Source organism: Furipterus horrens, unplaced genomic scaffold, assembly GCF_987537825.1.
Source record: "Furipterus horrens unplaced genomic scaffold, mFurHor1.1.pri manual_scaffold_3, whole genome shotgun sequence".
Taxonomy (NCBI): Eukaryota; Metazoa; Chordata; class Mammalia; order Chiroptera; family Furipteridae; genus Furipterus; species Furipterus horrens.
The window spans coordinates 39,629,437-39,651,459 of NW_028327173.1; the positions used below are offsets into that span (position 1 = coordinate 39,629,437).

Genomic DNA, 22,023 nt, shown 5'->3' on the forward strand with positions numbered 1-22,023 from the left:
ACTATTAGAAAAGAAAAGGATCTGATTTAAAGGCACAGGTTGATCAGATTAGCCTTGAACAGGAGGAGGGCCAAAACATCTCTGAGGATATGGATAAGATAGGGGAAATCACTCCCCGTGGCTACATTTATTTTTCCCAAAGAGATGAAAGGGGAGAAGGGGTAGGTGTAGTGAGGAGAATGGTGAAAGCTTAGAGTAGTAATCGAAGGAAATAGGAGAGGGGGGCTGAAACATTTGTTCCCCAAATGAGGGATTTTTAAAAATCTGAACAGTATTTAAGTATATTACTAGTAGTGTAGGTATTATGAATATGTTATACAAAAGGAAAAGACTATTGTTTCATTTAACACAACATACTTATTTAGCATTAGATATGCGCAAAACATGGTGCTATGTACTTCCTGGGAGATTCAGATGAATACTGACTGTCTTATTCAAGGAAGGTCTGAACTAATAGCTTACATCATATGATTTGTCAAAAACACAGATATTTAGCCCTGGCCAGCACGGCTCAGTTGGTTGGGTGTTGTCATGCAAACCAAAAGGTCACAGGTTCAATTCCCAGTCAGGGCACATGCCTAGGTTGCAGGTTTGGTCCCCAGTCAGTGTGTGTGCAAAAGGCAACTGATCAATGTTTCTGTCTCACATTGATGTTTTTCTCCCTCTCTCCCTCCCTTCCCCTCTTTCTAGAATCAATAAAAGAAAAAAAATTAAAAAAACACAAATATTCATAATAGCCTAAAAATGGTGACACATGAGCTTTATAAATGTACTATGAGGGTTTGAAAGGAGTAAAGATTCCATCAAATAGGGGTAGAACAGATGTTGGATTTCTTTTTTTTTTTTTTTTCAGATTTAATGTGTTTTATTGGTTAAAATATTACATTTGTGCCAATTTCCCTTCCCTCTGCTCCCCTCCACCCGGTGGCCCCCCTCCCTCCAGTTGTCCCCCCCTTTTAGATTATGTCCATTAGTTGTGCATACAGTTCCTCCCAACCTCTCTCCGTCTATTCCATTCCCTCCTACCTTGATCCCCAATTCCTATATCATCTCCCTCCCTTTCCCCATTCCCCCTCCCTGTTGACCTCCCCCCAATATGCTTCCCGTACCCACAGTTCCTTTTCCACTCTCGTTGCCTGTTTAGTTTGCCTTTGTTTCATCTCCTTAGCTTCTGTTTTTTAAACCAGTCCCTTTAACATCTCATATAACAGTGGTTTGGATCTAATGAACTCTTTCAGTTTTATTTTGTCCTGGAAACACTTTCTCTGTCCTTCTATTCTGAATGACAATTTCACTGGATAGAGTATTCGTGGTTGTAGGTTTTGGATTTTCATTACTTTGAATATTTCTTGCCAGTCCCTTCTTGCCTGTAGGGTTTCCCTTGAGAAGTCTGCTGATAGTCTAATTGGGACCCCTTTGTACATAATTCTTTTCTTCTCTCTTGCTGCTTTTAAGATTCTCTCTTTATCTTTAATTTTTGACATTTTGATTATAATGTGTCTTGGAGTGGTTCTCCCTGGGTCCAGTCTCTTGGGAACTCTCCTTGCTTCCTGTACCTGCAAGTCTATTCCCTTCCCCAAGTCTGGGAAGTTCTCCTTTATTATATTTTCACTCAATTTTTCAAGTTCTAGTTCATCTTCCTCATTCTCTGGCAAACCAATGATTCTTATGTTGGGCCTTTTATAGCTGTCCCAGAGGTTTCTGATACTCTCATTGTTGCTTCCCATTTCCTCTCGCTGCATTGGTTGACTGCTTGTTCCTTCTCCATATTCCAGTTTGTTGAAATGAACTCTGGATTTTTTTCCCTCACCATCTGTCTCGTATGTGGTTTTGTTCCTTTCGTTATGAAAGTTTTTCGCTTCTTTCTTATCTTTTTCCTGCTCTTTTGTGAATTCTGTAAGCCACCTGATAACAATGGCCCAGAACTGAGCCTCTGACAGGTTTCTTATCTGTTCATCTGTCAGGTTCTCTATCTGCTGCCTGGTGAGCTGTGTCACCGGTATTTCTATAGTTGTCTGCCTCATTTTGACAGATGCGTTTTGTTTTCTTGGGCCGGCTGTCGGGGGCAGTGCCTGTGTACTCGTAATGACCCAGCGACCGGCGCCGTTTGGCGTCACAAGTCAGCGACCGGCGCCTGTCTACGACCTATTTCGCAGCCCTGTGGTGCTTTCTTTCTTTGGGGGCGGGGGTCCAAAATGGAATCACACAGTTATTCAGCTAAGAGACCGGGATCCGTCCTCCCGCCCCCCTGGGCCTCACTGTTCAAGGCGATGCGGTGGCTGCTCTCCCCAGCGCTGGGGTCGCGCACTGCCAGGGGCTTGACTGCCGCCGGGATTTTTCGCCGCCCCGCCGCTCCGCAAACAGCTTTGCCCTCTTTAACTCTTACCTGCCCGAATGGCACCGCTGGTTTATAACTTCATATGTTGGGCTTCCGTGTAGTTTTATTTTCTGGAATTTCTAGTTATCCTTTGTTTTGAAGTAGTTGTATTCCTCTCTAGTTGTAGAGGGAGACTTAGCGTGTCCGTCTAAGCCTCCATCTTGGCCGGAAGTCCGGATTTCTTCTAATAGGGGAAAGCTTTATGGAAAAGGCCAAAAAAGGGCTACATGTGAATTTTCTGGGGAAATACTAATGAAACTAGTTATGAATTTTGAAGTTTGCAGCATTCATATATTTTTCTATAATATAATGACCAACATTAACCAGAAGAGGAGAAATAAATAGATTAACAAATCTCTGAATTTTGTTCTATCCAAGATTTTCCAAATGTGATTATATTTTTATGTAGGAATATAGAATTTAGTAATCCTTTCCACAAATATTTAGTGAACATCTCTGTGCTAAGTGCTGAGGACACTAAGATATAGTTTCTGTCCTCAAGGACTGAATACTCTAGTAGAAGAGACAGAGTGAAGAGAGATAACTTCAGTTCTATAAAATAAATGATATGAAAGTGGTGTATATGAGTAAAGAATCTTGGGGTTACAGTGGAAGGAAGTATGAATAAATGATTATGTTGCTGTGACAGCAGTTTTTTTCTTTTTCTTTTTCTTTTAGTTGGCGAACATCAGTTGACAGGCCATAAAGTGGCAGTTAAAATCTTAAATAGACAGAAGATTCGCAGTTTAGATGTTGTTGGAAAAATAAAACGGGAAATTCAAAATCTAAAACTCTTTCGTCATCCTCATATTATCAAACTGTAAGTATTTTTGTACCCAATAAAATAAAAGACAAACTATCTTGAGATATTATTTATGAATTTACAAATAATAATCTTTAACTTTTTATAAAAGTCCTCTTTTCATATTTGTATTGAGCAAGGGTTAATTCACTTACCCTCCATCAATTTTTTTCTGCATACCTTTGGTATAGAAGTAAAGTTATTGTTTCAAAATTGGTACTATTTTCAAGGGATGAGTGCAGCCTTGGAAGTTGACTCTTACTTCTAATAGTCACTTTGAAGTTCTTTTAAGACTTTGATAGTCCTAGATTCATTTTGTATTTTTTGGATACTTTTCATTAACATAACATGGTATTTTCTTTTTTGGAAAAGGTAAAAAGTAACTGTTAAAGATTATCCACCAAAGTATATTATTTGCAAAACTGCAATGTTACTTTAATCACTGGTAGTAAAGATCTTAGGAAGGCAGATGAATTTTGGGGGAAATAAGACAAGTTACAGACTTAAAAGTAAATATTAGAGATTAATAAATAATTAATTAACTTGAAAGATAATTTAAAATTACCTAGACCCTAGAAAATTTAGACATTAAATATACAACAGTATTCCTTTCGATCATTTGAAGTTGTAGTTTAGTATTTTCTGAGAAAATGTGGTATGCTTAACCCTGAAAGTTGCCTTTGTTTTTTATCTTAAAGTTTGGATAGAATTTTATAAAATAAGTATTATACTTATTAAGTACCTGATACTGGCTAGAAACTGTATTGAGCATATTGCATATCATCTTCTTGATAAGCCTATAATTGAGGTATTATTACCTTTATTTTATAGATAAGGATATTGCTCATCTAAAGAATATCAGCAACTGTCCAAGGTCAAATGGCTAGTATAGTAAGTTGCAGAGCTGGGAGTTGAGTTCATACCTGATTCCAAATCCCATGCTGTTAATATCTATCCCTGTATTCCAGCCTTCACAAAATTGAGAGTTATATAAATCTTTTTTAAAGGAAAAATAATTTTGTGGATCCCTGGTTTGATGTAATGATTTTTAATATACAGTCATGCATTGTGTGGCGATATTTCAGCCAACCGTAGAACATGTGTACTGTGTTGGTCTCATAAGATTATAATGGAGCTGAATTTCCTGTAAGAAATGGAAGATATGTTGTTCGGGAGGAATCTTTCTCTGATGGGAGCAATATCTGTGGCGCTTGGCAGTAGATACCTTCTCACTCACAGCACCTCAATTTTGAGTACACACATTACATCCTAATCAGTCAGTCCCTAACCTGTTCAGCACAGAGGAGCCTGCTCCCCCCAGCACTACATATTCAGAGGGTGCTACAGCCTTTCCAGATCTAGCTTGATGGTCTTTCAGAGTACACTGCTGTACATTTTTTTGTGGAGGACCTAAGATCCTGTGCAAAGACACAGGTCACAGGAGCTACCTTAACAAGTAAGTATTAAGTGCCACTGCCACTTTAGTAAAAGCTTTCTGTGGTCCTGTGGAGCCAACCTGTCCCCACACTTTGGAAATATTTTCAGGTTGTAATGATGTAAAGCAAAGATAAGTTCTGTTTCTTCCACTAATTCAATGTCCGTCCTTTGTGCTTGATAGGGTCAATGGAACAAAAAATGAATTTCCAATGTCAAAATATTGAGTCCTCAATTCTGTATCTTCTTCATGTTAAACTCACTCTTTTTTTAAATGAATGCCACAAAATGTCTTTATCTGATCACTGCTCCAACATGTAATAGCCAAAATCTCATTGCCATGTCAGTCCCTCCATTTGATTGCTTATTCCTACTGATCCTCAGGCCGTCTTTGACACCCTCCTTATAGTCCCTGTTATGGTGATCTGTGCCTTACCCAGCTAGCTTCTCCTTCATATTTCTGATTATTCCGACCCACATCCCTATTCACGAAGCAGCACTAACAGCTTTGGTGTTCTGTTGCTGACCTTGCCAGAAGGGAGCAGGGGAAGTGCTTGTGGGACTGTATTTATAGTCTACAGTTGTATACACTGATGTCCTAGGCCTTCACACTCATGCAACACTCACTCACTGACTCACCCACGCAACTTCCAGCCCTGCAAGCTCCATTCATAAGAAGTGCCCAGTACAGGTATCCCATTTTTTGTACCATATTTTTACTATACCTTTTCTGTCTAGATAAATGAATACTTATTGTATTACAGTTGGCCACAGTATTCAGTACCATAACATGCTGTACAGGCTTGTAGTCTAGGAACAATAAGCTATGTCATATAGCCTAGATGCATAGCAGGCTATACCAAATAGGTTTTTGTAAGTGCACTCTATGATGTTCGCACAAGGACAAAATAGCCTAGTGATACATTTTCAGAATGCGTCCTTGTTGTTAAACTGTTACTTTAGTATACAGAAACAAAGAACTAAATATAAATGCCATATCTTATAGCTTTGACACAGTTATGAAACCAAAATAAATTCACAATTTATATACAACTAAAACAATGAAGTCAATGAGATTCAGAGTAGCATCTATAGTGTAATGTGACAAATAATGGTGTTCTGCAAAACCAAATCACTGTGAGTTAAATAGTAGAACTAGTAGAAGGAGGTCCAATACTCTTTCTATTTTGTTTCAAATAATATCATGGCAGAGAAAGCCTGTTTATTTAGGTATACTCCTAAAAAATGCAGTTTTAATATCTTTGAGGCTTTATTTACTAGTTCATTATAATCAGAAACTCTATTTAGCTTTAACGTTGTTACTGAGCAATCCTTGATGTCAGTGTTAATTGGGAACAACTTGATAGCCCTGTAAGTGCACTGTTCATACCTCATAGTGTGAGAAACACTCACAATAAAAAACTGGGGCACAGGACTTGAGCAGCAAAGCGAGGTGTTTACTCACAAGTCTGCAGAGTCAGGCACACTGCCAGCCAGGAGCACGTGTGTGTGAAGTAGACAAAGAAAACTGGTATTATACTAATGCGATTAGCTCCCCCTCCCCTCTTCTTCTCCATTACTGGTTAATCCGGGTTCAGAATCTAATGCGATTAACTACTTAACTCATGTTGTGACTAACTAAGAGTAATGTAGGTATAAGTCTATCTCCAACTTATTTGCAAAGTTATCTAGCTACATCTTCCCATTTCTCTGTGTTTGGTGATGACAGTTTTGCTCCTTTTGACCCAGAGATATGTGTGAGGAGCTGCAGAATGTCATTTCCTCACCCCTTTTTCATGATTCATCTGTTAATTATCTCCTACTGGTTTGAGAGTCACCGACTTGCTTCTTTATCTCTAACAATAGCAAGGCTGGTGTAGTAGCTGTGGTCAGTGAATAATGGTCCCCAAAATGTCCTAATCCCAGAACCTGTGAATATGCTACAATATATGACACAGGAGAATTAAGTTACAGATTTGCCGAGGTAAGAATGTCCAAACCTGTAGAGAATTTTTATAAAAATTTATTTGAGTCAGAGGATACTCCTAGAAGCAAGATCTCAACAGACTAAGAGAAATGCTTCTGAGAATAAATTTGCCATTTCTTTTATGCATTTGAGATTAAGGAGGGTTAGGAAGATTAGGTTAAGTCAGGAAGATTACATGAAGGAGGGAGAAAGCAAGGCAGGGATTGGATTACAGTAAAGATTTTGTGTTCTCTTGAGAATGGTCATCCTTTAGAAGGAGAGATTGGAAAAGGACTGTTTCAGAGGTGTATTGTCCTAAAGGTACAGAAACAATGCTAAAGAAGTTATATGCCTGGGCATGACTACCCACCCAGTTAGGAATTATGATCAGATCACCCTATGAGGTTACTTTCTATAGAACCCCTTTTTGGCCACAGGGCACAGATTTAAGATTGCTAATCATTGGAATCACAGCGGTCCTGTTACAAAACCCCAGCCTATGCTGTTAAGCAACAGCTGTGGGGTCCGATTGCCTGCCACCAAGAAGCGTGTCTCCCAATAAAAAAGCCTGGTGGGAAAGGAGAGGGGGGTTATTGAAAAGTTTTACAGATTCAGAATAACACGAGTTTCTACCGTTAAGTCCCACTCCCTTTAAAACACTCAAAAACACTTGGTGTGGCCTCCCCTGCCAAACCAGGCCAGTTTCAGAATACATCAGTCAGAGGTACATCTTTCAGAAAAGCAGAAGTCCACGGCTCAGCATTCCTGGTCACAGTTCGGCATTTCAGGCATTTCCTACTAATCCCTGCTTGGTTAGGCAGGTCCCTGCATCTTCCAGCCTCGTCAGCCGTTCCCCAGGCAGGTTTCCCAATGGGTCTCTTTTTTCTTACTCCAGACCTCCTGGCGGGCTCTCCAAACCATGTGGCTTCCCTCCTAAACCCTAGATCTCCTAGCCAACTCCCGTCTAGTCTACATCCCTTTCGGACCATGTGGCTTCTCTTCTTTTTGGCTACCTGCCCTTATTTTAAATGCTGACCCAGAGCACCATAGCTCATTGTTATGGAAAGTCTCTTAAGCCTATCATCCACCCTGGGCTGCAGCACAGCTATTATCTAGTTACCAGCTTGCCATAAATATGCAAGTACCTTAAAAGCTGTACTCTCTCCTTTTCCCATCCCCCAAACCATGAGCTGTGGGGTCTTTTGGGACCCCCTCCACCACTCTGTTACTGTCCTTGATATTAGAAGAGGAGAATCAAAAGAGTCATAGAGATTTTAGGATGGAAGCAAGATCAGAGGGATAAGATGTGAGAAGGACTCAACTGACTGTTTTTGTCTTTGAAGACAGAGCAAGGGGGCCATGAGACAGGAATAAAGGCTGTCTTTTCTAAAACGTGGAGAATATAAAGAACCAGATTTTCTCCTAGAGCCTCCAGAAGGCAATGCAGCCCTCCTGACACCTTGATTTTAACCCAGTGAGATATGTATCAGACTTCTAACCTATAAAACTGTAAGAAAATCCATTTTTTTGTTATTTAAAGTTACTAAGTTTGAAATATGGAATCATTAGGAAACTAATAAAGTGGCATTTTTGAAATCCTAAATCAGTGGCCGACCCTATTATTGCTGGCGTTTGGAACGTGCATTTAGTCTTTACTATTCACTGGTTATATTTATTGCTAGTGGACTCTTGCAAATCTGTATGTTCAGTGATGGGGCCTATTCAGTGCATCTTACCAACAGTATGGGAATGTGCCACTGACTGTTCAGAGGAAGTTTTTCTTGGGTTTGGCGTGCCATTGGGTAACCGGTGATGACTAAGCTCTCAACCACTGTCATGGAAACTGCATTCTAACAGTAAGCATCAGTGTCATTTGATCTTCAGTTGGCGTTCACTCAGTCATAAACATAAACAAGAAATGAGGCCCCTGAAATTGCATGGCAGTACTTGATTATAAGGTTATCACTTAGGACCTATATTCTAGGTGATCCAGAATATATATATATATATATATATATATACACACACACACATACAGAATTTTTAAGATTATCATAAGAACTAAAATACAACCTATGATCTCAGTGACTCACCTCTCCTGTTCTTTGTTTCCTTAACTTTAAAATGGGGATACCTCATGGTGTTATTTGAGGATTAAAAGTGTTTACACTGGTATAATGCCTACTGTTTGATGTGCATTGGCTCAGAGCAGCAACTGGCAACCTATGAGCTGATTCTTTCAAGATTGAGTGGTTTTCTGAAATAGCTCATATGTGCTTTTGACTCCATGTTATTAATGACTTTATCCTAGTTACTGAGTGACTTCTAAGCTATGTCTTTTTGCTCTTCCTTACAGAGTGGCTATTTCCTATAAGAGGATGAAGCTAGGAAGCCAGACTAAAAGTATCACGTGCCAAAGTGAAAGTGGAGAAGGGAGAGAAATTTGTATTTATCTTGTTTCTTGACCTCAGCACTGGGAAAGCCCATTTAGAGTATGAGTCCTAGTTTCTGTGCTGTTCTTACAAACACAAATCAGATTTTTTGATGATACATCTACCAGTGTTTTCTTGCCTCAATTTTTATAATTATTTATAAATTGTTTAATTTTGGTTTGACTGTCTCATTCTGGTTTAGAATTATTTAATTATTTGCTTCTTTGTTTTGTTTCAGGAGTTATAAAATGTTCTCAGGGTTGGTCAGAAAGTAATTGGCAGAGGTAAATTTGATGTTTAAAACTTATGGCTCCCTGCCTTGAGCTTAATCCATTCAGCTACACTGCCTCTTTAATTGTGGATCTGAATTTAAAAAAAAAATAAGTTAAACACTCTCTTGTATTCTTGCTACAGAACAAGCTTATTGACATAGCTTCTAATAATGTTAGTGATTTAAACAAAGAGAGAGACCTGATCCTTTTAGTAGTTTTGTTTGTTTCATGCAGTCTTGGACTAGCTGCCAAGAATTGTTTCCTTGTTACAGAATGGGCCTCAAGAATTAGCAAGAAAGCTTGCAAACTAAATACCAAGAATGAAGGATATTTATTGCATCGTTTCCTTATTAATTCAAACTGGGAGAAAAACCCCACTAGGAGAAAATTGAGTAGTAAACGGGATTGAAAGGAAACTCCAAACTTTCCCATGAACTAGAATTGTTGGATTCATTTTTGTCCTCGTCCTTCTTTCCCCAGTAGTTCTTAGGGAAACTTGGACTGATCAAAAGATCAATGCTTCCTAATTTGGTAGAGGTGCTTTTGCCTGTCTGCTTTTTTTAGTCTTTATTTTATTCAACCTATGGACAGCTTTTTCACATTGTTCATCACAACCACCTTGAAGTTTTATAGTTCCTAGGTTTCTATGAAATTATACTTTTCTGTTTGTTTGATTTTTCTTCTTTCTTTTCATTGTTGCCTCTTCTTAAGGCTTTCTTTTATGGGCCCCTCTTTATCTGCCAGACCATTCTGATCTATTGTAATTTTCTGAGTATCATTTGTCACCTATATGCTAAGGATTTATCACCTATACGTTACTCTAAGGGTTTCCAAATCTATATTTCTGCGCCACTATTGCTCCTGAATTCTGAGCACACTTACCAAGCTGTTTATTGGATGATTTCATTCCCGAGTCACAGAGTCATCTGAAACTAAGCTGAACTTTTTTTTTCTCTCCCAAACTTACTCCTCTTTCTGTTTGTCTTGTTGATGTTGTTTTTGAATGAATGCAAATACCTTTCTCACAATTTTCTGAGCCTAAAACTTAGGCTCATCTTTATTTTCTCTCACTCTTTAACTTCAAGTTCTGCCTACTGTTTTTCCCCAGTGTCCTGTGAATTTGTTCATTTTGTTCTGCTGCTATTGTTAGGCCACCATCTTCTCTTGCTTGTAGTTCGGCTGGTACCTGTGCTTCGAAGACTTGACCCACATCTCCCTTCCTCTAGGCTTCCAAATCTCAGCTTTTAAATACAGTTAATCTAGAAAATGCACTTTATTCCTTAAGACTACATTAGGTTTCATCTTCTCTGCACCCACAGCACTCAGCATTCAGCTTTTCCAAAGCCCTTGACATAATTATGTCGTAACTGCTCATTTTCTTGTTAGTATCTCTCATAGGCTGAATTCTTTAGGAGCAGGAACCATTTTATTTTTTTCAACAGAATTTTATCAAGTACTTACTATCTGATGAGTACTGTTATAGGCATTGGGGATACAATGGTGAAAGACAAAGGAGGCCTTTGCGCTTGTGGAGTTTATGTTCTGGCAATACCTAGCTGTTCTGGATAGTAAACAAAGTAATAATATTTAGCTGTGATAAGTACTATGGAGGGAATGAAACATGGTACTGTCAACTGATGGTCATTGGTGCCAATTTAAATGCCAACAGGAATTCTCAGTCTGGGGTATGGTGAAGAAGGAAACTTTAGCACAAAGAGCCCGAAGGTAATACAGCATGGTTGTAAAAGCAGCACCGCTGTGGGATGTAGCTCAACAGTGCTACAGTGCGGCTGCTGTGAGAAACAGTGTGTCAGCCCCAGCTGGGGAAACACAGTCTTCAGTCTTTGGTGGAAAGTGCTTTCTACCAGAGAGAGGGGAGCTGGCTTATATAGACAGAAGTGCCCGCCCCTTGACCCCGATTGGTTAGAATAGAGCGCTCTAATTTGTCAGAGCTATGCAGCTCCAATTGGATGGGGAAAGCCTCAGTCCTTTTGATTGAAATAGGACTCCAGTAGCTCCTTTGTAAGGACTGGTTCAGATTCCAGAAACACAGTGCAGGCAGGCAGTCTAGCAGCACAGTGGTTCCTTCGTGAATTGTACTTTGCGTGAGAGGTCCCTGTGCAGAAATGGCTGGTAGGCTCTGCTTTTTCTTTCCAGCCCAGGTAGCCACCAGGAGCCCTTCTTAGTCCTCAGGGTTCACAGTACCAACATAGAGTGTAATTAGAAATGGAGGAAGTGCTAATTTAGATTAGGTTGTAAAGAAAGCCTCACTACGGAGATAAGGTTGAACTAAGACCTAAAGGATGATAAAGATCTAGCCATATGAACAACTGGGACAATGTTCTTAAAGCAAAGGGAACAGCAGCCTCAATGGGGTGGAACAAATTTTAGGTGTTGTAGGAAAAATATTTCTATAATGTTGGGAGTGGTGTGAGTAAGGGGAAGATAGGTAGTTCATGAGTTCAAAGAGTACAACATGGACCAGATATTATAGAGTCTTAAAGGCCTTGCTAGGAGGTTTGAATTTATTTTAAATGGGAAGCTTCCAGAGGGTTGGGGGAGTGACATGATATGATTGTAGTGTAGAATGGATATGAAGGCACAAGTGTAATCAGAGAGACCGGTTGGGAAGCTATTACTATAGATCAGCAGAAAGATTATGGCGGCTTTAACCAAAGTCATAGCTTAGATTTGTGCTACCTAATTCAGTGGTCACTAGCCACATGTGGCATAAATTTAAATTAATTAAAATTAAAAATTTCATTCGCTTGTCACACTAGCCACATTTCAAGTGCTTCCTAGCTACATATGGCTAGTGGCTATTGCATTGGACAGAGAAAATATATGATTTCTATCATTGAAGAAAGTTCTATTCGACAGCACTGGTCTAGATAAAAAGAAATTGATGGATTCGATACATATTTTTGAGGTAGAACTAATGAATTACTAAGGAAAAGAAAGGAAGTGAGGAATTCTTTCTTTCCCCATGAGCAACTGGGATTTTGGATTTTGGCTTGAGTAACTATTAGGTTGGCCAAAAAGTTCATTTTTTTCCCCCATAAGATGGCTCTAGTAGCACTTAGTTGTCTTTAACGTCATTCAAAACAATTTTGTTAAATTGTATTGTGACAGCTGTCACATCAGTGTACATTAAAAAAAAAAAAAACTTATCAAAACTAGTGAATTTTTATGTGGCTATTTTAATATTGAAGATGGAAGAAAAGCAATACTTTTGGCATATTTTGCTTTATTATTTCAAGAAAGGTAAAAAATGCTCCTGAAATGCAAAAAAAAGATTTGTGCACTGCATGGAGCAGGTGCTGTGACTGATTGAATGTGTCAAACGTGGTTTGCAAAGTTTCATACTGGAGATTTCTTGCTGGATGATGTTCCACAGTTGGGTAGACCAGTTGAAGTTGATAGTGACCAAACTGAATAATTAATTGAGAAAAATCAACATACCTGTGGGAGATAGCCAACATACTCAAAATACCCAAATCAATAATGTTATTGGTGAAAATGAAATATGTGTGTTTTATTTTATGGAAAAAAATTAATAGACCTTTTTGCAACCCAATAGGTAGTGATGATAATGCCATTTTCTGAAACAGGAAGAATGGAGGAGAATCATACTGGAGTATGGGTGAACATTAAGAGTACTGTTTTAGCTTTTAGTAGACATATAAATGGAGATTTCAAATATCTTTATCTTTCTAGTACCTAGCACAGCAGTAGGTTTTTAATAATTACTTGTAGCATGTATAAAGAGATGACATTTAAACAAGGTCCTGATGGTTCTAGGAGGACAGGCAAGAGCAAAAGAATGGAAGTGTAAAGAATCTGGTGTGTTGGAAACATGTGGTCTGGTTTGGCTGATGCACAGAGTATAGGTAAAGAAATGAAGGAAAATAAAGCCAGAAAGTTAGGTTGTTCAACAGATAGCACCATTTAGGCACCATTAAATAAAAAGGTGACAACAACGAAATTTCTGCTATTATGGAGCACAGTGAGGAGATGGACAATAAACCCTACATAGTGAAACACCATGTGTGTTAGTGTAGAGGTGAGGGAATATGCCATGCAGATATCTGAAGAAGGAAAACAACAGATGGAGGGAACAGCAAATACTAAAGCTCTGAGATGGAAATTGCCACAGGCCAGGGATCAAGGGAGCAGAATGATCTAGGGAGAGTAAGAGACAATTTCAGAGACATAAATGGGATCCAGATTGTGTAGCATATACAAGTCATTGTAAAGACTTTGGCTTTGACTCTGAGTAAGATAGGAAGGCATTGCAAAGTTTTTGTAAGAAGTATATGATTTGACTTCCCTTGAAGTACAGAAACCAGGTAGGAGTCAATTGCAGTATTCTAGGTGAAAGAGATGGTGGCTTGGAATAGAGCATTGTGTGGGAGGTATTTAGAAATAAGTAAGTTTTTATCTAATTTCCAGGTAGAGATACCAGCATTCACTGACAGATTAGATGTAGATTGTGAAAGGAGAGATGTCAAAGATGATCTCAAGGTTATCTTGGACAAATTAAAAAAAAAAAAAAAATGGAGTTGCCATTAACTGAAGTGAAGAAGGTTTTAAGAGAAAGAAGTCTGAGGTGGGTTGTTGAGGGGTGGTATCAATAGTTTGATTTTGATTTTATGAAATTGAGATGCGTATTAGACATCCAGGTAGACATATAAATATGCTCTTGAATATGTGAGCCTGGCATTAAGGGGAGAGGTATACACTAGAAATCATCACATAGATGGTATTTGAGATATTTAAAGCCCTTAGACTGGATGAGATCACCAAGGATGTGAGTATAGATAAACAAGTTCAAGGATTGATCTTTAGGGCACTATGATGCTAAGTTTTCTGGGTGATAAGAAGGAGCCAGGAAAGGAGAATAAAAATGAGCAGTTAATGTGGTTGGAGGAAAACCCAGGGAATCTGGTATCTTGAAGCCAAGTGAAGTATGTATTTGAAGAGGAGAGATTATCAACTGTTTTTTATGCTGCTGAACATTAAGATGAGACTGAGAGTTGACCATTAGGTTTGGCAAGCTGGAGATTGCTGGTGTCTTTGAAAAGAACCTATTTGTTGGAATGGCAAGGGCAAAAACTTGTATGAGGGGTTTGGGAAAGAATAAGAGATGAAACAAAAGGAATTTTATTAAAAGGAGAGGAGAGAAATAGAAGTGGTTACTGGAGGGGAATTGGAGTCTAAACAGGCTGCTTCTTCTTTTTTTTTTTTTTTTTTAAGAGAGGAGATATAAAATCTTTGTATGCCAAAGGGAAGGACTATGTCAGGAGGAAGAGATTGATGCAGGACAAAGAAGAGCTGGTTGTAGAAACCAAGTCCTTTAGTAGATCAGGGGGAGAAATCCAGTGTATAATTGGAGGAGTAAGACTGTGTGACCATGGAATGAGTGGCTGTGCATGGTGAAGGAAAAGAGGATTAGAAGTGATGAGGTCAAGGAACTTAGAAGACAAATTTGTCTAAATGGATGCCAATTATGCCCCTAATGATGACCAAACTAACAGTAGGGACTACTGTATTGAGAAAGGTTTTGGGTAGTATTATCTGATGGTCTGCACTTCAGAGACAGTGGGGTTTTAGAGCAATGATATTTTGAGGATTTCCTTTGGACACTACTAGCTCATTACCAGACTTTGCAAATTGACCAGCATTTAAAATTTCATTGTGAATTAATAAATCTAGGCTCTGATTAGCAATGGTTGCTAATATGCAGAAAAGAGAGACAGACAGTATATGCCTTTGTCTGGAGGTATACAACGCCATCTCGTCTTTCAAAAGGAAATGATAAAAGTCCAACTGAAATTGATCAGGTCTGTAGAGTTAAGAGGGGACTACAAAGGATGGATCAGCAAAATGAGATTGTAAATAAACCAAATGGTTTCTTCAACAAAAGAATGCAAGAAAAAATAAAAACAGATGGAAGAACAATCTATAAATGAAAAGAAACATAAGATACATATCAGTCAACTACAATGTATAGATTGTATTTGAATCCTAATTCAATAAAAACATAAAAACAAAAAGCATTATAATCTAATCAAGAAACCTGATTAAATATTTGATACCTTCATGATGTGTTAAATTTATTCATGATAACACTATTGCATAAGTATGTATGCATATATTTTTAAAAGTTATTATCCTTTAATATTACATGTAGTTCTATTTACAGAGAAAACAAAAGCCAAATTCAATGTGAATTGATGATTGAAAATATTTACTTTTATAAAGTTAATAACCTGGACATATTATCTTAAACTATAGAATGATATAGAAAATATAGATTTCTATGGCACACATAAGTCATAAAAGCATGATCAACCTAATAAAAATGGGCAAAAGACACAAGTAAGCATTTCATAAGAAATGTGTATGGTGTCTGGAGAATATATAAATCCATAGCTTCCTAAATATTTTAGCATTTCCCAAATCTCTTTGGCAAACAGTTGGCATTATCTCCTACAATTGAACATTCATATTAACTATGACTCAGCAATTTCACTCATAGGTAGAGATCAAAGAGAAAATCTTGCCATGTACAGGAATGTTCACAGCAGTGCTATTTATAATAGCAAAATTGTAGAAACAACCTTAATACCCTTGAGTGGTAGATTGGATGAATAAATTGCCTCTCTATTGACAGGAGAGTAAGTGAATAAGTACAAAGGAATATTATACAATTCAAATCAAATAACTATAGCAAACACAACAATGTGGATGAATCTCAATAAAACAAGACCCAAAATATTATATATAGAATGATATCCTTTTTTCAAAGCTAAGAAAAATTAAAGTAACAGTGTATGTATGAATATATACTTTACATGAATATAAAGAGAGTGATACACATACACATGTAGATATAGAAGTAACACTATTAAAGAGAGTGATACACAGACACACATATGTAGATATATAAATAACACTATAAAAGAGTGACAAAAGGATGAACGGGGTTTCGGGATGATGGCTACCTTGGGTGAGCAGAAGCAGTGGGATGGGGAGAGCGACTACTATCTGGTTAATGGAAGGTATAGCAAAGGCTCTGATGTTTTGTTTGGGTGATGGCTTTGTAGGTACTTATATTATTAAATATAATAAGTAAAAGCAGAGTATTTGTGGACTAATGAAGATAAGTGCTGTGAACCAAGGATAATGATTATTTTATTTTTTTATAACTGAATTCTAATTAAAGAAAAGTATTATTCTGTGTACATTGCCATATAAAGAATATTTTTAAATCTTTATAGCTATGACCATCAAAAAGGTATATTCATGATGATTTTTGTCTAACTTTAGAAATACATGTTTTGTGGGTTTAATATGCTATTTAAAGGGCTATTGCCAAAAATGTGCATTACTTGGCTACATTGGGAATGCTTCAGGTTTTCTGGATGCTTGATTTTTTTTTTCTTAATCATAAATAGTATTTCTGAAAACATTTTCTAAAATACATTTGTTTTCTTTTCTGTTGTATTAGTGATTCGTGACTGAATTTCTTATAATGCTTCTGTGATTAATTATTTTAGAGATCACAAAAGATTTGGCTTATTCTGGCCAGGCTTAGAACATATCCTAGAATTTACATTTTTTCACAAAATCCCTGATATAAAGCTGTTTTCTTAGGACTTTTTCCTTCTAAAAATTGTTTCCCTTTATCTCCACCTTATTCTGGTTAACTAAAATTTTAATACTTAAGGTTTTCTGGTAATTTTATTGTAATTTTTCATATTATTCAGTCTCAGTTAAGGTGCTAATTCATATATTTAAATATCTGCTTTGTTACAGATACTTTGCTAGGTGCATATTAATTCATTAATCTAATCATCATCATAATAAATGTGTAATTAGAAATTGAGGTGCATACTCTGAAGCTAAGTGAGATGTTTCTGTGAGGGCAAAAAGGACTTAATCTGGATTTAGGAAGTGACCTTTAAGCTGAGATCTAAAGGATAACTAATAACCAGTTAAGAGGTGGAGTACAGGTCATGATACGGGATATAGGTGAGCAGAAACAGCTATGGCTGTGGCAGGAGGAACTGCAGCATGACTAATTAAAAAAAGAAACAGTGTACAGTAGTGGTGGGAATCAAAGGTGACTCAAAACTCAGACATAGGGAGAGCCCTGATTAATTCAGGACCTAGGAGCAATGGGAAACCCTCGAGGATTTCTAATTAGGAATCTACTGAGGAACAGATTCATGTTTTGAGAAGAATGCTTGTTTAATGCCCATCTTGCTGCATAGACTGTAGGTTCCACAAGTACAGGGAGGAGCTATTGACCTCACTGGGTGTAATACAAGTAGGTAGGTACCGAATAAGTATGAAGTGTGACCATTAAGTGCTCAGCGTCTGGCACACAGTAAGTGCTCAATAATGTTGACTGTGGTTTTCATTGCTCTAGATTGGCCTTTGGTGTGGACAATCACTGCTGTAGAGTTAGATTTAATGAAATAGTTGAATCCAAAGGTATCTATTGGAGACCTGTGATATACATGGGAGAATCAGCAGCTAAATTTATTAGAATTTCATCCTTTTTTTCTCTTATGCCCAGAGGTGGACAGAGCAGAAAAGTGATTGAGAATTCTGTTAATAAATCAGATTAGTTTACAGCAAGGAGACAAAGATGCTTCTGCTCTACACTATTCATTTTATTCAATTAGTTTAGTGCATGTTAGGATGGCTATATTTATACTTGGCTTTTATAGCATGGCTTCTAGAGTTCTCAGTAAAATTCTCTTTCCATACCTCATTTGAAATAGTCTCAACATTATTCCTCACTTATACTAGTTTATTTTATATAAAGTGGGATACCTTGTCATTTTTTTGTCCCAAAGACTGCTATTAGAAATTGCTATTTAAATATTTATTGTGCAAATCTATCATTTGCAGTACTATAGTTTTAATATTTTATTTTTTCAAGTGTTTGTATATGATGTGTCTTCTCTTAATGTATAGTTATACCATCAACTTTCTGGCCATTTCCCCCTCCTCTTTAATAGAGAGTAGTAATCAAAACCGCCATCTAGCTCGTTTTTTCTTAGTGCACTTTAATAAAAGGTGCCCTATCTGATGCACTGCTTGAAGAGGGGCACCTGGGCACTTTTCAGCTCCTCCTTGGGTGCCTTTAAGCGATGTAAAAACTACACAACTATACTTAGTGGCTTTAGATAGGAACTCAGCGTAAATTAGATGTCGCTCACCATCAACCAGATTATAGATAATCCTTCATAAACAAAGCAAACCTACTTAAAAGAGTAGAACAATTGTTCTTTTATAGGTGTTAAATGCAACCTTCAGCTAAAACATTAATGCTGTATTTAACTTTTTTTCAGAGTTTTGCTTTTGTAAAATTTTGTGCAGGGGAAAGATTGTAATTTTTAGGAAGGTTATTATTTTGTCAAATAACCCTAAGGTTCTTTGTTATTTTTTAATATGCCTACCTTTGAATGTGCCCTGGCTGGTTTAGCTCAGTGGATTGAGCGTCGGCCTGCGAGCTAAGTGTCGCTGGTTCGATCTTCCAGTCAGGGTACATCAGAGAAGGAAAACTCTGACTCCAAAAAACCTCCGCTGCCTTGCGGCATACCTCTTCAGGGGAAGGGCTAAGGGAGTAAACCCCGACAGAAAATCCGGAGCCGGAGTCCCTAAGGCGGTTTGACGTTGTAGTCAACACCGGCAACTCCTGCGGCGCACCTGAACCCAAGCTGTATCGACTCCGTCTTTCCCTTGGACCCTTCAGCTGCGAAGAGAGGGGGGGTCTGCTGCATGGGCAACAGCAGACCCTCCATATTACCCTGCCCAGGCTCTGTAGCTTCAGCGTCATCACAAGATGTCGATTCAACACGGGAGGAGACAGATACCATGTCACTCCCGAGTCGGACTGCACAGCCATTCTCGGCGGTGCAGATAGACTCTTAAGAAGCTACACCATCGTCTCTCGAGACGGACGGCTGCCGACGACGACGACGACGACGACGACCTTTGAATGCCAGTAAATGAATGAATGAATGAATGAATGAACTTTCACACACAGACATCTATTTAAGTTTTATTGTGGAAAATCTTAAATGTATACAAAGTAACAGGTAGAAGCCTCATAGCTCTCATTTAGCTTCAACAGTTGTCAGTGTGTTGTTTTATCCACTTCCTCCCACTTACTTCTCTCACCCTAAATTATTTTGAAGCAAATCCCTAATATTATGTTTTTTAACTTGCAAATTTTTTAGTATCTGATCTGGAAAATAAAGACTTAAAATTTTCTTCATAACTTAAGCACAGTTTATTTTAACACCTAAAATTTTTAATATTGCCCAGTCTGTATTTAGACTTGAAAAAAAAAATACACTTTTTAAAAAGAAATTGGTTTAAGTGAGAGAGGAAGAGTGAGAGAGAGAGAAAGACAGAAATGATTTGTTGTTCTGCTTATTTATGCATTCATTGGTTTATTCCTGTATGTGCACTGACTGGGGATCAAAACCACAACCTTGGTGTGTGGGGACAATGCTCTCATCAGTTGAGCTAGCCTGCCAGGGCAAGACTTTCTTAACTGTTTTGTGAGTGGTTTTTAAAGTTGGTTTGTTTGAGTCAGAATCAAAACAAGTGTATGCAGTATAAATGGTCCATATGTCTCTTGAATTACTTTAAATCTATAGTTTTCCCTTTCTCTTTTTTTTTTCTTGTGATTTACTTGTTGAATAAAGGGTCAAATATTTGTCCACTTTCTGGAATTTGTTAGTTGTATCCCTGTGGTATTATTTAAACCTTTCCAAGAATGTTTTTACTTATGTTTAAATATATGATACCTAATCTCCATATACTGTAGATAAGTTTTTTGTTTAAGTGGAAAATTAATGCTTAATTTAGTTATTGAAGATTGAAGGATTTTAAAGATATTTGTAAACATAAAAGGGAGTAGGTGGAGAAAAGTCTATAGGCCTCAGAAAGTAGTTGAATTTTGTAAAGCTCTATGTTTATAGCTCTCTGATTATTTTGAAAACATTATAAATTTATTGCCATTTTAATACATTGCAAAACACTGGAATATAAAATTGTAGCAAGAATAGATATACAGGTTGATTTTGGTTAAAGTAACATTTTTTATTAACTTTTTCTTAATTACAAAAAAGATACCAGGTGATCAGCACGCCAACAGATTTTTTTATGGTTATGGAATATGTGTCTGGTGGTGAATTATTTGACTACATCTGTAAACATGGACGGGTGAGTAATACTATTTAAAATTCCTAAGCTAAAAAAAGAGGGAAGTAGTGGGAAATAGCAAACCACAAAGGTATTTTTAAAGTTGGGGTTGCTACTGTAATAATGCCCAACTAAACATACAGACTATTAGACATATTTTCTTTCTTAAAAAGTATAGCTTTTGAAATACTGATTTTAGGAAATAAGTTCCATTTAATAGCCAGTATGATGCCTATGCTTTTCAAAATGAAAAATCTGTTCCATGATATCATGTTGAAGCTTCAATTATTTTCTTAGCTATTTCCCATGAGTTCTATTTTGGATTGTTTTACTTGTTGATTCCCCAAAACTTGTGTCCATTTAGTAATATTAATTGAAAATTAAATATTATTACCTAGCAGCAAAGAAAAACCTGTTGATTGACATGGAGCTTTAATGCAAGTTTTTGGTTTGACTTGTTGAAAATTCTAGCATAATATAATGAGCTTCCTCAGTTATATTTAGGCTGATTTTGAAACTGAAACTCTTGCTATGTAGATGTCCCAAATATTTTTAGTGCAGCTTGTCTTACATTGATAGGTTGAAGAGATGGAAGCTCGGCGGCTCTTTCAGCAGATCCTGTCTGCTGTGGATTACTGTCACAGGCATATGGTTGTGCACCGAGACCTGAAACCAGAGAACGTGCTATTGGACGCGCACATGAACGCCAAGATAGCGGATTTTGGTATGTAACTCCAGAGTTGTTCAGAAATAAATGTACTAGCTGTCTTTCAAAGTGTGTCAGTAACAGTGCTTAAGTATGAACTTTCAATTTCAACATTGTAAATCCTGTACTATGAAAAAAGGATTAGTTGCACAGTCTTCTCAGTAGCAGCTTCTGTTTATTTAAACATGCTTAAAAAAAAAAAACCTCCTAGACACAGACAACAGTGCGGTGATTGCCAGAGGGCAAGTGGGGTGGGGGAGGTAGAAGAGGTAAAGGGGGGATGAAAGGAGACCCGACTCTGTCTGGGTCGTGAACTTACAATATAATACACAGATGATGTATTTTAGAATTGTGTACCTGAAACTTATATAATTTTATTAACCAATGTCATCACAATAAATTCAATAAAATAAATAAGTAAATGAATGAATGAATGAAAAATGCAGCAGATACTTCTAGAGAAGTTACAGGGCTGGGTAGGCATCAAGGTAAACTCATTAAATCTGCATTTCTTCGTAAGGAAGTAAAACTTAACTGTTTTTATGTGGGGGGTGGCGGTCACAAATTCCTCTGAAAATATGGGCGCTCTCTGATGAGTGCACTTAAATGGAGGTAAATGAAATTTTGCATGCGGTTTTGGAGGTTTATCGTCCTTCTGTGAATCAACGGGGGGTAAGGTCAGAGGATCCCATGGTAACATGTATCACTTGATAAAAGAATTGGAGTTTTTGGCAAGGATAAAAGAAAAGCTAAAATGTAATTTTTATGCACCATACACTTTCTGAGGTAACATACCTGGAAA

At 37.5% G+C, this 22,023-nt stretch overlaps 1 protein-coding gene across 1 annotated transcript in view; it reads left to right on the plus strand.

The window, feature by feature from the left end:
- The window catches only part of PRKAA2 (protein kinase AMP-activated catalytic subunit alpha 2), a 59,512-nt gene that overhangs the window by 17,906 nt on the left and 19,583 nt on the right, over positions 1-22,023 (plus strand). Inside the window, exons 2-4 of the mRNA XM_090269537.1 lie at positions 3,056-3,197; positions 20,443-20,536; positions 21,095-21,239. Of these exons, the coding sequence (XP_090125663.1) occupies positions 3,056-3,197; positions 20,443-20,536; positions 21,095-21,239 (381 nt within the window). The remainder of the gene's footprint in view (positions 1-3,055; positions 3,198-20,442; positions 20,537-21,094; positions 21,240-22,023) is intronic.